The 14,677-nt window shown below is 44.8% G+C and overlaps 1 protein-coding gene across 2 annotated transcripts in view; it reads left to right on the forward strand.

Annotated features, from left to right (window-relative positions):
* GRM1 (glutamate metabotropic receptor 1) overlaps positions 1-14,677 on the forward strand; it is a 250,976-nt gene that overhangs the window by 193,039 nt on the left and 43,260 nt on the right. For both annotated transcript variants that reach the window (XM_066611274.1, XM_066611275.1), the window contains exon 4: positions 4,444-4,690. In XM_066611274.1, coding sequence (XP_066467371.1) covers positions 4,444-4,690 — 247 coding nt within the window. The remainder of the gene's footprint in view (positions 1-4,443; positions 4,691-14,677) is intronic.

Below are 14,677 nucleotides of genomic sequence, written 5' to 3' on the forward strand. Positions count from 1 at the left end.
TGCCCATTCCCATCACCGCCCTCCCCCACTCTTTCGCCCCTCCCCCTTTGAGAAGGGGCCCAAAAGAAACTTTGTACCCCCTGATAAAATTCCTTTCAGAGGCCCTGAATGCTTGAAACTTGCACCTATGTATTTTTGCTTTACATGAGAAACACCCACTCCCCTGAAAGTACTTCATTGCTACAGGAAAGATGCTATCAAGTGAACCCAGATGGGCAGAAGGGTGAAAATGTTTCTGGGGCCACCTGGCATGGAACTGACTAACAAGTAAATGTGTTTCAGATTAAGATGTCAGAACGTCTCTTTTTTCACTAAGAGTGTAGAAGTTTAATTGAATATATTCGTTTAGTCAATGTCTCTATAGGGCCCACCCTCCACTGGCACCTGGAGGCTTGGAGCCAGGTCTCTCCATCATCAGGCAAAGCCATCCAGGTGGTTCCCTTTCCACCCAAAATGAGGTTGGTCCTCTGAGTCTCAGGGTGGTTGCTCCTTCCTTTCCTCCCCTTTGTGCCTCAGATGAGTATAGGAAGCAGAGAGGAGATTGTACTGCACTTGCTTCCTCCTCCTCTTTTTGGGAATAGCTTCCTGGTTTCCACAGAGTCCTTCTTCCCCTTTTCACAGGCACAGATTGCCTTTAAATTTCTCTTGATTCCCAGCACTTGTGCTCTGGTCCACTCCCTCGTCCCCTTCGCCAATATTAGACCCTAGCAATAGCAGTCAGCCCCAAACTTACCTTTTTAGAGGCAAGAATTCCTTGTTTGGCCTTTTGACTCCATCACCCTACTGCTCCATTTCCCACGAGTGGGGCAACTAGCAGTGCTTTTGAAGGCCATGGCTCAGGCATCAGATGTGGTAGTTGGGGTGGCATCAGAAACACCAGGAGTCCTACAAGTTGTGATAGCAGTAGTGGTCAGGATGTCTAAGGATCTGCTGGTGGTGGTGGCAGAAAAATCCTGTAGTCTTCTATGGTTGAGAGTGACAATCTTAGCAACCAAACAATGTCAAGTGAGTGGGTTTTTTTAAATGATTATGAGTCAAATCTGGCTTTCATGAATCCTGTGGAGGATTTCTAACATTATCCTTTGCCATAGTTCTGATCTAGAGGGATCTGAAGGCCTTAGGAGTGGACCTCAACAAGTGGGAAACCCTGGCCACTGAGCGGCCCGCTTGGAAGCAGGCTGTGCAGCATGGCCTTTCCCAGTTTGAAGAGACACTTGGCCAGGGGTGCTCACACTTTTTTGGCTCGAGAGCTACTTTGAAACCCAGCAAGGCCCGGAGATCTACCAGAGTTTTTTTACAATGTTCGCGCCATCATAACATATAACATTTATGTGTACAATGTATGTTGGTGTACCTTGCATAACCAAATGAGCCAATATTGCACAACACAACATAATTAACTATAAACATTTTTTGTAATTACTTGAGTTTACTTTGATGACTTGCACTGAAGTGAATCAGCCAAGGATGCATAGTCGGACAGTAGCTGCTGACAGCCAGCCTCAAGCACACTTCCAAATGTTCATCAGTCATGGTGGAACAGTACTTGGACTTAATGATCTTCATGTAGGAAAAGGCTGACTCACATAAATAAGTGGAGCTCTTCCTGCCTCAGGTGCTCTTATATCCCTGAGGGCCCTATTGCCTTCAAGTGGCTGCAGCTGTGCAGCACACTCTGCTGGATGCCCAGGCCTTACCCTTAAAGGGGCCACTGCTGACACCACATCTACCTCCTCACCAGATCTTCCTCGATTCCAATACAAGTGTGGGGGGGAGCAGATCTCTATACAGACCAGTGCAAAAACAGGGGAAAGGTGTGGGGGAGGGAAGATCTCTATATAGACATCACAGCAAGACCAGTGCAAAACCCCTTGCACACAGAACCAACAGATGGAAGTTGGGGGGGGGGGCAGATCTCCATACATACCAGTGCAAAAACAGGGGAAAGGTGTGGGGGAGGGAAGATCTCTGTATAGACATCACACAAGACCAGTGCAAAACCCCTTGCACACAGAACCAACAGGTGGAAGTGGGGGGGGGCAGATCTCCATACATACCAGTGCAAAAACAGGGGAAAGGTAAGTCAGCTCCAGTAGAGTCAATGGGACTCACTCCCAGGGATGTGTGGATGGGAGAGAAGCCTGCCAGCGGCTCCTCTCCCAGGGAGGAACCTGCCAGGTGCTCACTCCCTGGGCTTCCTGGGCTCACTCCCTAGGCTCCCTGGACTCACTCCCTGGGCTCGCTCCCTGGGCTCCCTGGACGCACTCCCTGGGCTCACTCCCTGGGCTCACAAGCCTGCCAGGGGCTCACTCCTAGGGATGCGTGGACGGGAGAGAAGCCTGCGATTGACTCATTTCGCCTGGAGATCGACTGGTAGCTCGTGATCGACATATTGGGCACCCCTGCACTTGGCCAACAGACTGAGGCAAAGAGGCAAAGAAGGAAGGCCCATAGCCAGGGAGACAGACCAGGGACAGACTGCACTTGCTCCCAGTGTGGAAGGGATTGTCACTCCCGAATCAGCCTTTTCAGCCACACTAGATGCTTTTCCAGAATCACCATTCAGAGCGCGATACCATAGTCTTTCGAGACTGAAGGTTGCCAACTTCCAGTTCTGATCTGCAGGGTGCCCTGATCTGGCTCCTATTTTTTGTAGGAAAAACTTGCTGAAAGTAGTAGTAGTAAATAATAATAATAATAATAATAATAATAATAATAATAATAATAATAATGATGATGATGATGATGATGATGATGATGATGATGATGATGATGATGCACCTTTTTTCTCTGTCACTCTCCATAAATTTCCTATGGAGATGCATTCAAATATTCATATCTCCACAATATACTAATTATTTTGTTTCAAAAATGACAAAGAAGCACACAGATGTCTCACAAGGAAAAGAGTGCTTTGCTGTTCTTGAGGATGATTTCTGTATTTGATGCTAATCTGCAGTGCAAGCAAACAGAGCCTGCTTTGCATAATAGATTCATAACAATCATAACAGTGCCATTATATTTTCAGCCTTATAAAAACAGAGTGCTATGATAGAGTAAGGAAAATGAATGAATTCCAGAGAGTCTCTCTTCCAGCATATGATTCAGGACCTCCTGAATCCTGAGATGTTAATACAGCTCATACTTCTTTACCATGAAAGGGAGACAACACAATTTCTCCCTTTGGACTTACACTGGAAGCGGAGGGCATGATTGCATGAGAGGCTAACTACATATTACACTCAAATGTGTGTTACAGAGCCCTGAACCCCCTATTTTTCTGAAACCCCCCTGCTAGAGGGAAAAGGAAGCTGAAAAATGATGTGTGTGTGTGTGTGTTCTTAAAGCCCCCTTTAGACATGATGGAATTCAGGAAGGGCCAATGGGTAAGAGGTCAAGTGGAGTATGCCATAGTCACACACACCCCATACGAATGTGCTCCCTCAGCAGTGGTGTCATTAGGGGGCGCAGGCCACATTGGGTGATGTGCACAGGGGATGTGTTTGCAACACCACTACTGGCCAGAATTGTGAAAATCTCAGTAGTTTCCATCAATAATACCATCATGTTTTATATCACTTGATGTGGAATATCATGTAGAATGCAATGAAACAAACTACATTGAAATATCTCTATACCATCAAACGTTGTAGCCATTTTATTCTGTATGGTCTGGTACTGGAGGAGGTTCATTATGGGGGTGACGCCCTGGCCTCTCACACCTGGTAATGCAAACCCTAGTGACGCCACTGTCCCTCAGCCATGATTGCTTATTTTAAAACAGAATACAATTGTATCTTGGCATTGTGTTCTGGATTTTGGCTAATGCAATAAGCTTATCTATAAATGAAGTCTATATTGTTATGTGAATAATAGCCCAATCCTATGGGCGTTCTTGTCCACAAAAAACAGCCATAAAGCACCCTCCAGCAGCGCACTGAGTAGTACGCTGCTGGGGTGCTGATGGGAAGGCCTGAACTTCCTTGTGTGGGTTGCTGGACATACAGTGGTCCACCAAAAAAGGTAAGGTGGCAGGGAAGGCTGAAGGGGTGGGGGAGGGCAAAACTGGGTAGGGAAGGGGCATAACAGGGGTGGGAAGTCTATGGAAGGGGGTGGATCCAGCAGCTATGGCGTGTCTTTGATCCATACCCCTTTTCTGCAGCCTCCCCACCCCCTTTCTCTAATCAGACCTGCACCACCTAAAGAGCTGGAAACCCATTGCGGAGCAGGAGGTTTACGCAGGGGTAAGGGGATTTAAATCCCCTTTCCCTGCTGAAGTCTAATTCCCTCCCCTGCAGGATACAGCATGCCTATTTTTGGCTAGCAGCAGCAGTGGGGGGGGGGGGATGTGGCATGGAAAGTATAGGATTGGGCTGTCAACGTCAGTCTTTGAAATACACTTAATTTATATTTGGAAGTAATACCACTTTCCTCTGATTATAGGCAATGAAAGTTTAGAAGAAAACTACGTCCAGGACAGTAAAATGGGATTTGTTATCAATGCCATATATGCTATGGCCCATGGCTTACAAAGCATGCATCATGCCCTTTGCCCGGGACACATTGGACTGTGTGATGCCATGACACCCATTGATGGAAGCAAACTTTTGGATTTTCTCCTAAATTCTTCATTCACTGGAGTTTCAGGAGAAGAAGTTCGGATTGATGAAAATGGAGATGCCCCTGGAAGGTAAGCCACTATTCAGTTTTACTTAGGCCACGTCATAGAGAGAAGGCTACTGTACAGGGCAGTGAACCTGTCAGTCTAACAGAGGCTGAATCAGCCTTCCTCCACCTTTTAGAGCAAAAGAAAAACCCATTAAAATCAATGCACATTGATTTTTCCTGGAATCATTCCCATCAGGATTGTGACTTAGACCTAATAAAGAAGTTTCAAATATGCAAATGGAGAGCACAGAGTTCACTCTTTGTCAGTTTATGCCGAAGTGTTACATGGGTGCCTGTGCTTTCTTTATGGAGAAGATAGTGGGAGCAAGTTTTTTTTTGGGGGGGGGGGGGAACAGTAGATTGATTTGGTCATGTTTTGCCCAGCTCTTTGGGGCTCACCTCTAGCATGGATGCCTCTTCCCACCCCAATGAAGCTCATTCACAGTCCCTCATGCAAACTTTGCTATAGAACTGAAGGATACCTGGCACGACTGAGCTCAGTTTACATAAAACCAAGGTGAAATATGGAGGGATTAAAATGAAATGAATTTTACGTTGGAAATTAATGTTTTGAAGAAATACTAATTAGAAAGAAAAATGACTTGGAGGAAAATATGGGAGGGAAATGAGTCTTTAAAGAGAGAAAATATTTTCAGTCCATTTGAGGCAGAGAATTGGCAGTTAGATTTGGTTGTTGCATACAAACTACCCAGTTGGGGCAGAACAAAAATCTACCTAGTCCAGAGCTGTCCACAGCACTTAGGCAGATGGTTCCAGAAGCTCACAAACTGGGCAAGAAGCTGATATCCTTCCCCTTCTGTCTTCCTTTTGCACATGATCTTCATAAACTAGTCATAATTTCGTATTGGCGTTTGTGTGAACATGAAGGCTGCAATTAGTTGTCATATTGAATAGCTGTTGATTTCTCCATGAATTTGTCTAACCCTTTTAAAAATTACCTTAGCCAACTCCCATCACATCTTGTTGAATTCATAGTTGTGTTATGCAATGAAATAATGTGTGCAACATGATAAAATAACATCCACAGCATTGCTTTGGGAGTCTGCCTGGCTTCTGTCAGAAAAGTCTGGAGGGGCACTGGTGGTGTAGCAGCGTTGTGGAAAGCATCAGATAACATGATATTTCAGAAAACGTATCAAAGAAGGGGCTTTGGTGTTTGGGGTAAAGCCACACCCACATCTACCTTGTACTCAGTTGGTGATAAGTCATTTATCTCCATTTAGTCCAGGACTCTGTTTCTAACATTGGCCAACCAAACACCTGTGGCAAGCTTATAAGCAGGTCACGTGAGGGCAACAGGATCCCACTCTTTTGTCCTTAGCATCTGGTGTACAGCCATATAACTTGGAAGTTCCATTTAGCAATCATGGCCGCAATGCTAACCAACTTTCCAATGCTGACATAAGGTCAATGCAATTCCAAGGTAAGGAAACAAACATTGCCTTACCTTGAGGAGGCCTCCAGGACTGCCCCCCCCCCCACAACTGCAGGATGCAGCACATGCTCCACTGGCATAGCTATGCCAGTGCTGGAAAGTTGGTTAGGATTGCACCCCATAGCTGATAAGAAATGCTTTAAGTGGCTGAAGTGGAGTAGGTTGGGGAGTAGGTTGGAATGGGAGGAGCCTAGGAAAGGTGTAGTTTGAAGAGCAGAGCAGAAGTATTACGACCTTTTGGGTGCAACAGCCACTTCTAGAAGGTCATTATGAAGGAGTTTGGACCAAGTATGTGGAATGTGGACCTATGTTCAAAGTCATGTATGCTCACATTGTGATACTTGGAGATTCTTGTACAATACTTAGTAGCCTGATACTGCCTAATTCCCCATGGGGAGAAATGCAACTGGGACAATTTTGAATAGCCTAAGGGGGTTAAGCAGCACCCCATTTGCCAGTCTTCTGCACAAGATAGCAGCCATCCATAACTGTTTTTCATTTTCTTAAAAATGAAACAAAATTGCACAAAACTTGACTCACATGTGGTTAGACAGATCTTCTTAAGGATATTGGAGCGCTGATTAGAGAGGGCAGTCTGCAACAGACCAATTCCCTTCTATATTTCATGGACAGCTAGGGGTGAGCAGAAGCTCAGTAATGTGGCATTAAATACATACACGAATCCAGTCTCTCTGCAGATATATCCTTACCACAGAAAACACAGAGCATAGTTTAAATTCAGCACTCCAAGAATTAGCTTCTCCAACAGTAAATGGAAGCAGCTGTTCATTCTTACTCTTCAAATAAGACATTAACAGTGCAAGATGTGGCATGTCTACTCAGAAGCCTAAGTTCAAACTATGTATAGGTTTACACCCCTATGCACACTTACACAGGGGTAAAGCTAACTGAACACAATAGGACTTACTTTTGAGGAACCATGGCCAGAAAGAATGCATTGAATTTTCATTGCATGCCATAAAGCTTTAAGGTGTATGTGCCAATCCTACTAGCGTATTGTGCAACTGGCTCCGTGCAGCAGCACGTACTCACCATCCACCACTGCAGGTAAGAGAGTGTAGGAGGTGCTGGGTGTCTGCTTCTGTGCAGAAGTGGGCAGAATAGGGTGTGGGTGTGTGGAATGGCGTGGCAAAGGGGCAGTTTCAGCAGCAGTGGCACACGCCAAAACCTATAAATTTTTCCATCATTTGGTGATAATTGCACTGGTGATCATTGTGTAATAAAATACACAATCCCATATTAAAATACACTTTGATGATCATTTTCATTGTTAACTTATTCTATAGATCTTCTATAGAAGTAACAAATCAATTCAGTCCTGAAGAGTGTCAGACCATATAAAAGATGTTATTTTGTGCATACAGAGTGTATGTATTATATCAAGGCTATGAAGGATAGTTCTATTGTAAAGTGCAATTCATGTGAGCTCTGCAGTTTTCTAGTACAAGGGAACTGACTCCTATGAAAATCTAATACTGTTATCAGTGCTGTTGCTAACTTTGGAGTGGAGGTGTGTTGCATTATTGATCGTAGTTACTGCTATATGCATCCTTTCAATAAAAGCATAAAACTTCGCTTTGAATGATACTTTTACCAAATATATCTCTTCTGCAATTATATGTCCCTGTCATATAAAACACAAACAAATTGAGTCTGTTCATGAGCAATACATGAAATTATCCGTTTACATATAGATTCACGTTTACGTATAGATTCATATGGATAACATATCCATACTGTGATGCTCCCAAAGTCTTCTGTGCTGGTTTGACCAAAGGGCTACTAATAAGCTCTCCTCATTGCTGCCTTTTTAATTTAAGGCCATGACACATGACTGTTAAAGTGTTATTATCCCTGAAAGGCTAAGCTTTAGATAACTGAATCTGAACTGGATTAGGGTTATAGTGCAGGGGTAAGGCTTTTTAAAAGAAAAAAGAAATTCTGCCCATAGTTCCAATACATGCAGGGCCTTGATCCAACTGCTGTTTACCTCAGAAAAATGTTCCCATTAGCACCAAAGGGAAATGAGGTGGGTTCTAGACTCCAAACCAAATCAAAGCTACAACCCAGTAAACAAAGGGGTTTGCTAACCACTGTCCCAATTCATTTCAGCTTACCCTGTCAAAGTTCTCTGGGGAACAGCTTGCCTTAATGGAGAAACCAGACTGAAATCTGAAACTGAACTCTTGTGCTTGAAAAGGACACAGTGAAATTACCGCACACTTGCCTATAAGTTGACCCCACAGATAAGTCGAGGGCAAGTTTTGAGCCAACAATCATGGAATTTTCTATGACCTTCGGATAAGTTGGGGGTTAAACTTAGGGGGGTGTCTGACCATAGTTTTGTCTGATTTTACCAGAGGCCAGATCCTGAAAAATAACCCACCACTTGTTACCTAAGAACTGTAGTCTCTAATTTATTAAAAACACAGTAAAAGATCATAAGATACATTTTTATTCTTTTTAAATTCTTGTCTTCACCACCTTTTTGTGAACACTATCAGAGTAAGTGCATTGTAAACAACATACCAGTGGTTCCCAACCTGGTATTCATGTACTTCCAGGGACACTCAACAGGACCTTTAGGGGTACTTGAAAAAGAATGAAATAATGGCAGAAAAAGGCAGGCTGTGCTCCAGAATGCACAGCCTGGAAGGGAGGTAGCTAGTTGACTGTGAAAGCCCCACCAATAGCTAGTTTTTGGTCATCAATTCATCTATGAACCAGTGATTGAAAACCAGCACAGTAAAAAAGCTGAAACATAATATGGAAAGTGTTCAATCACCCAGAATTTCTCAGCACACTTCTGGTGCAAAACAGTGCAAAGGCAGAGTCTTCTGTTATTCAAACAGATAAGAAGAGAAAACACTGTGATGAATACATGAAGTCTGGGTTTTCATAGAGAGGAGATGAGGGCTTGTATTATTAATTACAAACATTTTGCTAATATGAAGGGTACAATTTATGGAAATGGGCTGGCAAGGGATATGCAAGTGAAAAAGGTTGGGAACCACTGCAGGAGATCCATGAATCAAATCCACCTTTAAGGTGTCTGGTGTGTTGAGCCCAAAGCTCCACATATAACATACAACCCATAACACATAACTGGGAGTGTGCAATTCAATTCTCAGCAGAGAGATGCAGCTGCATATATTTGCAGCCCTTTTTACTCAGAAGTAGACCCACTGCTTTCCATGGGTGTTATTCTTAAGTAAGGGTGCATTGAATTGTAGCCTGCTTCAAATGGAAAGGAGGATTCCCATCCTGGTGTTTCAAAAAACAAACCTGCTTTGCAAGCATTTGCAGAACCAGGCTGCAGCAGAAGGAAGGAGAATAAAAGGTTAATTTTGGGTGGAATTTCCCAGTTGCTGTAGAAACAAATTGCTTCTAAGGAGCTGTGCCTGCCTGCTGCTTGAGAAACTTGGTGCCTGTTTACTGCTTGAGAAAGGAAACTGTTCAGAGTTTGAAAGGCGTTGCCCTCTGATTGACCCAGAGATAAGGCGAAGTGATAATTGGAGCTTGATGACTTGGCAAAAATTTCATGTACTATAGGCGAGTATCTACCATAATAAGTACCCAAAGTGAATGTTGTCAGTTTCTGTACACATTCCCATTTACTCTCTTGGCAGTGGGGAGAGGGGACGAGACTGTGTGTTCAGAGGGCTCTGACAGTACAAATTCATATACATACAATATTTTGTAATGATACAGCTATGTGGATTTTTTTTGAAGAGCTATTGACAACAGCAGAGCCAAGAAACACCATTACAGAAAAGAAGGTTGTTTGTAACATAGGTCAGCCACCTCTGTTCCTTAACAACCGGGGGGGGGGGGGGAAATACACACTCCTGGGAAAGTGGATTTGCTGAGATTCTCAAACAAGCATTTACTGTGCACCAGAAAAGATATCATGAACTCAGAGTGAAAACAAGGAGAGCTGGATACTGCTGTGACGCATGCACTGGCTCCTATTTCCATAGAATTGAGGACATGCCTGGATTTTGTGGGAATGAATAAGGATCCCTAACACCATCTTTTGCTGCTCATGAGAAATTAAATATTATAGTAAGTCTGTTCAGAAGGCACAATAATGCCTGAGGATGTGTGTCGCCCTGGCGGAGCTCTTCTACCCCTGCTTATTGTTTAGATAATGCACAATCCTATGCATGTCTACACAGAAGCCAGACCCATTGTCTTCAGTGAGATTGCTCCCAGGAAAGTGTGCATAGGATTGCAGCCAGGCAGCCCAATTCTGAGCTGCCCTGCACACGGGGCTGCAGCGGCGCCGAAAATGGTTGCCACAGTATCCAACGTACCCCAGACAGCCGCCACCACCTCTTTGGGAGAAGGGGCTTTCATCTCCTTCCTCCGGGTAAAGCAAGTAGCTCAAAGGTCGGTGTAGAATGAAGAGCCTCTGTGTCGAGAAGGTGGCCCAATACAGAGGTTCAGGATCCAGTGGAGTAAAGCTCATCAGTACCACTAGACACCACTTCAAGTACCCGTACCACTGATTGAGAAACACTGCTCTAATCCCAGGGACTGTTGTCAGCTGTTAGGCGGGTGGTGACCAGGTCAGTTGCATGTTCTGGCAATGGTATCAATTGCTGGATGTGTCTACTGAGAGCCATGGCCGAACTGGGCTTTGTGCAGCATGGGCTGTCACAGGGATACCACTGAGTGTGTGTGGGGGGGGGGGCAGGGAAACAGTTGACATTGCTCCATTGCCTGGATGATTGCGAAATCTTGAGCTTCAGGAAATCCAGCTTCTCAAAGGAGTTCCGCATGAGCCAGGAAAACTGAACTGCCTGCATTGTCCTATTAAAAGAGCAACGCACCCAGGCGCTCCAGAGGATCAGCCCAGGAGAACAGCCACAGCATAGGGCTCAATCTTGGAGTGGACAAAGGATAGGAGCAAAACATCCTACCTACTCAAATCTGAGGCTCCCCTGGGGGGACAAGCAAGAAAGGCAAGAATAAGGCTGTTGTATTCACCCTGCAAGGGTCCACCCAGGTACTAAGAGCCCTACCCACGCCCACATAAAGAGGCCTTCTTCCCAATGGACAATCAAAAAACATAAGAACTGCATCCAGTGGCGTCACTAGGGTTTGCGTCACCTGGTGCGGGATGCCAGCACATCACCCCCCATGCAGTGGGCGGGGCAACACCCCAGGTGTGATGCACCATCACTCTGCCCCCACTGGTTTTTTGGCTGTACCTTTTGATAAAACAAAGATAGAACACATTCTGTATGAAATCACACATTGATTGATATATAACATGATGGTATTATTCCTCCAAACTGTGATTTTAGTGATTTTGGTCACTAGTGGTGGCACACACCCCCAGGTGTCAACTTATTAACACCTTATTGCAGCAGTTCTCAAACCTTTAGCACTGGGACCCACTTTTTAGAATGACAATCTGTCCAAGACCCACCAGAAGTGATGTCATGGTGGAAATGACATCATCAGGCAAATTAAAATAAATAAGTATAAATAATTAAAGTAAAACAAATAAATAAACAGAAGCCAGCCCTGTTCCACCAAGTGAATTTCCTCTGTAGCCTGCCTGCAATTACACCCTCTTTTCCAAAATCAGGCAGGTTTTCAGTCCCACCCAATGCCCAGTTCAATTTAAGAACTTCTGTTTAAACCAGATCACTGTCAGGATCGACCTGGCTTTGCAAGTCTCAAAAAGTTCACCTTATCAGCTGAAGCCTCTGTTTTGGTCCTTTTTAGTGGGGGGGGGGGGGGAGGCTGCCTTCTGGAGCACTTGTTTAGGTGCAAGTGCATAGGATCGGGACCATTCTGGTACCCCTGCACTCTCCTTCACCTGATCTTCCACACCAGCCAAGGCGTGTTTGCTTACTTGCAAGTAAACGCAACTGTGAGGCTTAGTTTCACTTTCCATAGGGCTCGATACATTCATCTGCTTTGAGGGAGCGACTTCCTTCTGAGGTGTTATTGGGGGCTGCATTCATTGGATCAGGACCATTCTGATGTCATTGAATTCCTCTCTGCCTGCCCTTTCCAACTGACTAAGGCAAGTTCACCTACTCACGAGTAAACATGTGATACGGCTCACTTTCACTTTCCATAGAGATCCATGCATTTTTTGTTCTCCAGTTTTTTGGCCATAACTTTTGATAGAAAGAAGATATTTCACTCTGGTTTTTTGCATTGCATTCAGCTCAAGATTCTGCATCCAACGGTATATAATATGATGGGGTTACTCCTAACCATCATAATTTTAGCGTGTCACCCCCCAGTGTGCGTCGCCCTCCCATGCATGTCACCCGGTGTGGCCCACACCCCCCGCACCTCCCTAGTGACGCTACTGACTGCATCTTCTGGATCAAACCAAGGTGTATGTAGCCTAGCATTTTGTTTCTGCTTCCAACCAAAGCCAGCCAGGGGGCTTGTATACAGGACATGCATGTGATGGCCTTCCCCAGTTGTTTAACCCCAACATCTGGAGCAGAGAAGTGTCCTGCCTCTGAGCATGGAAGTTCCATTTAGCTGGCATGGGTAATAACTGCTGATTATTCTTAATGAATATGTCAATTTTTTTGCTAAAGAGATCCAAGTTAGGCAGTGGCTGTTATCAAATCTTGCAAAAGTGAGTTCCATAATTATCCTCTTGGAATCAATAAGGAGCCCTAGTATTGCAAGTTATAAAATACAGAAATAAAGAACAGTTAAAATGTCAAGCAGCACTCGGTGTTACTTGGGGTGGATTTATGTAATCCCCCTAAATTCCCACAGCCACCGTTTCCCTCTCTGCATATAAAGTTGACTTACAGCCTTACCACACACAGAAGTGCGGCACATTCCGTTTGTGAGACTTCAGCCATAATGTGCCCTTGAAAAGCTGCTTTTATGCAGCTCATTGCTCTTGGTGTGTCACATGCGCATCTCCGTGTACACCAGGGCTAGAAACCATGTTCCCATGCAACAGAGGAAGAAAGCACAGTTGAAATCCTTGTTGTGGGAATGTATGACTCCATCGACAGGCTATAAAGGGACACAGCATGGTGGGTAAATGGTCTAGTAGTTAGGGGGTAGGAAAGCACAAAGAAAACAAGTAGAGCCATAATATTAAAGATGAGAAAGAGATGAAGGGTGAGCTCCTTATGAATACTTTATATCAGTTCTGTGTGAGGCATATATTATGAAAAAGTGCTGTGGTTAAAGCATGGTTATTGCAGATGAATGTCGGGAAATGAAAGTTACTGATTCTAATCTAATATTCCTTTTCAAGAAGAGAATTGGCTTCCTGCAACGCTGTTTCTCTAACATTTTGCAAACATTTTTTTAGCACCTGAGCAAACATGATAAATGGTTGGCATGTTCAGCACAGAAGACGGCCGCTCAGGTGGCAGCGGGATGACATGGCAGCCCGCCTGCCATCATGGCATCAGGCAGTGACATCATCACTAAGTACCCGCCAGCTGGGAGTAGGGAGAAGCAGGACAATCTGGCCGGGCCTCAGTTGCCACTGATCAGACAGCTGAACTGCAGGAGAGTGGGCAGGAAGGGATAAAACAAGAAGGCAGGCGGAGGCTCAAAGATAAGGGAAGGAGGCAGCAGGGAGCATGAGAATCTGAGGAAGGCATGTCTGAGGTGGGACTGGAGATTGGGGTCCAGAAGGGAAAGTAGGAGGGCCAGGTCAGAGCAGGCACAAGCGCAGAAACAGCGTAGGAACTTTGGCATTAGCTTGCCTACCACAGTGAGAGGAGCGCACATCAGTGCCCTGAGCAAGCTGCTGATGGGGAGGGAGTCAGGGACCAACTGCAGCAAGGTTAGCTACAGAGGTGCCTTTCCAAGTGTACATAGATCCCATTGCGGCCAACCCTAATCTCCTAATCCAGAGGCTGATAGGCTGGGCACTCCTGTACTTCCACCGCCCTTTGGCTAGAAGCTCATCTACCTAACTCCTAGAACGTGGCAACCTGCCAAGATAACCGGGGTGATAAACTCCTTCCCATTAGGTGGTTAGCCCCAAACTTTATGTTTTGTTATTTGTATGCCTGAGCTGGTGAGAATAAAAGACTTGTGCAGCAGTATATATCTTGGGCCTCTTCTAGGTGCACTGCTATGTCAGCCCTTTTGAAACAGAATTGCCCCTTTGTGGAGAGGAAGACACACACGCAAGCATGCATACACACACATGATCACAGTAAATCACTCTGTAAATGCTAGGCTTTTCTGCCATGCATTGTGTGTTTCAGGTGTCAAAACAGAACTGTTAGAATGGTAGATGGTGGACCTGGATCTCTCTCCAGGGTTGTATCTTCAGGTTTCCTTCCTCTGGAGGAAGACTCTTTCCTGTGTAGAAAAAGAGGAAGGAAACCTGAGAACAGAACCCTAACTTCGTTCAAATAGTTTCTCTACCAACAGCTAACAAAACCTAGAAAAACCTGAAAAAACATGTTGTCCTTGAGAGTAATTTTGACCTCAGGTGAGAAAAGAATGAGAGTCTTGTCCTTCTGCTCTTCAGAAGCAGCTTGATTTTCCTATTCCTCATTGCTA

This window comes from Tiliqua scincoides, chromosome 1, assembly GCF_035046505.1.
Source record: "Tiliqua scincoides isolate rTilSci1 chromosome 1, rTilSci1.hap2, whole genome shotgun sequence".
Classification (NCBI taxonomy): Eukaryota; Metazoa; Chordata; class Lepidosauria; order Squamata; family Scincidae; genus Tiliqua; species Tiliqua scincoides.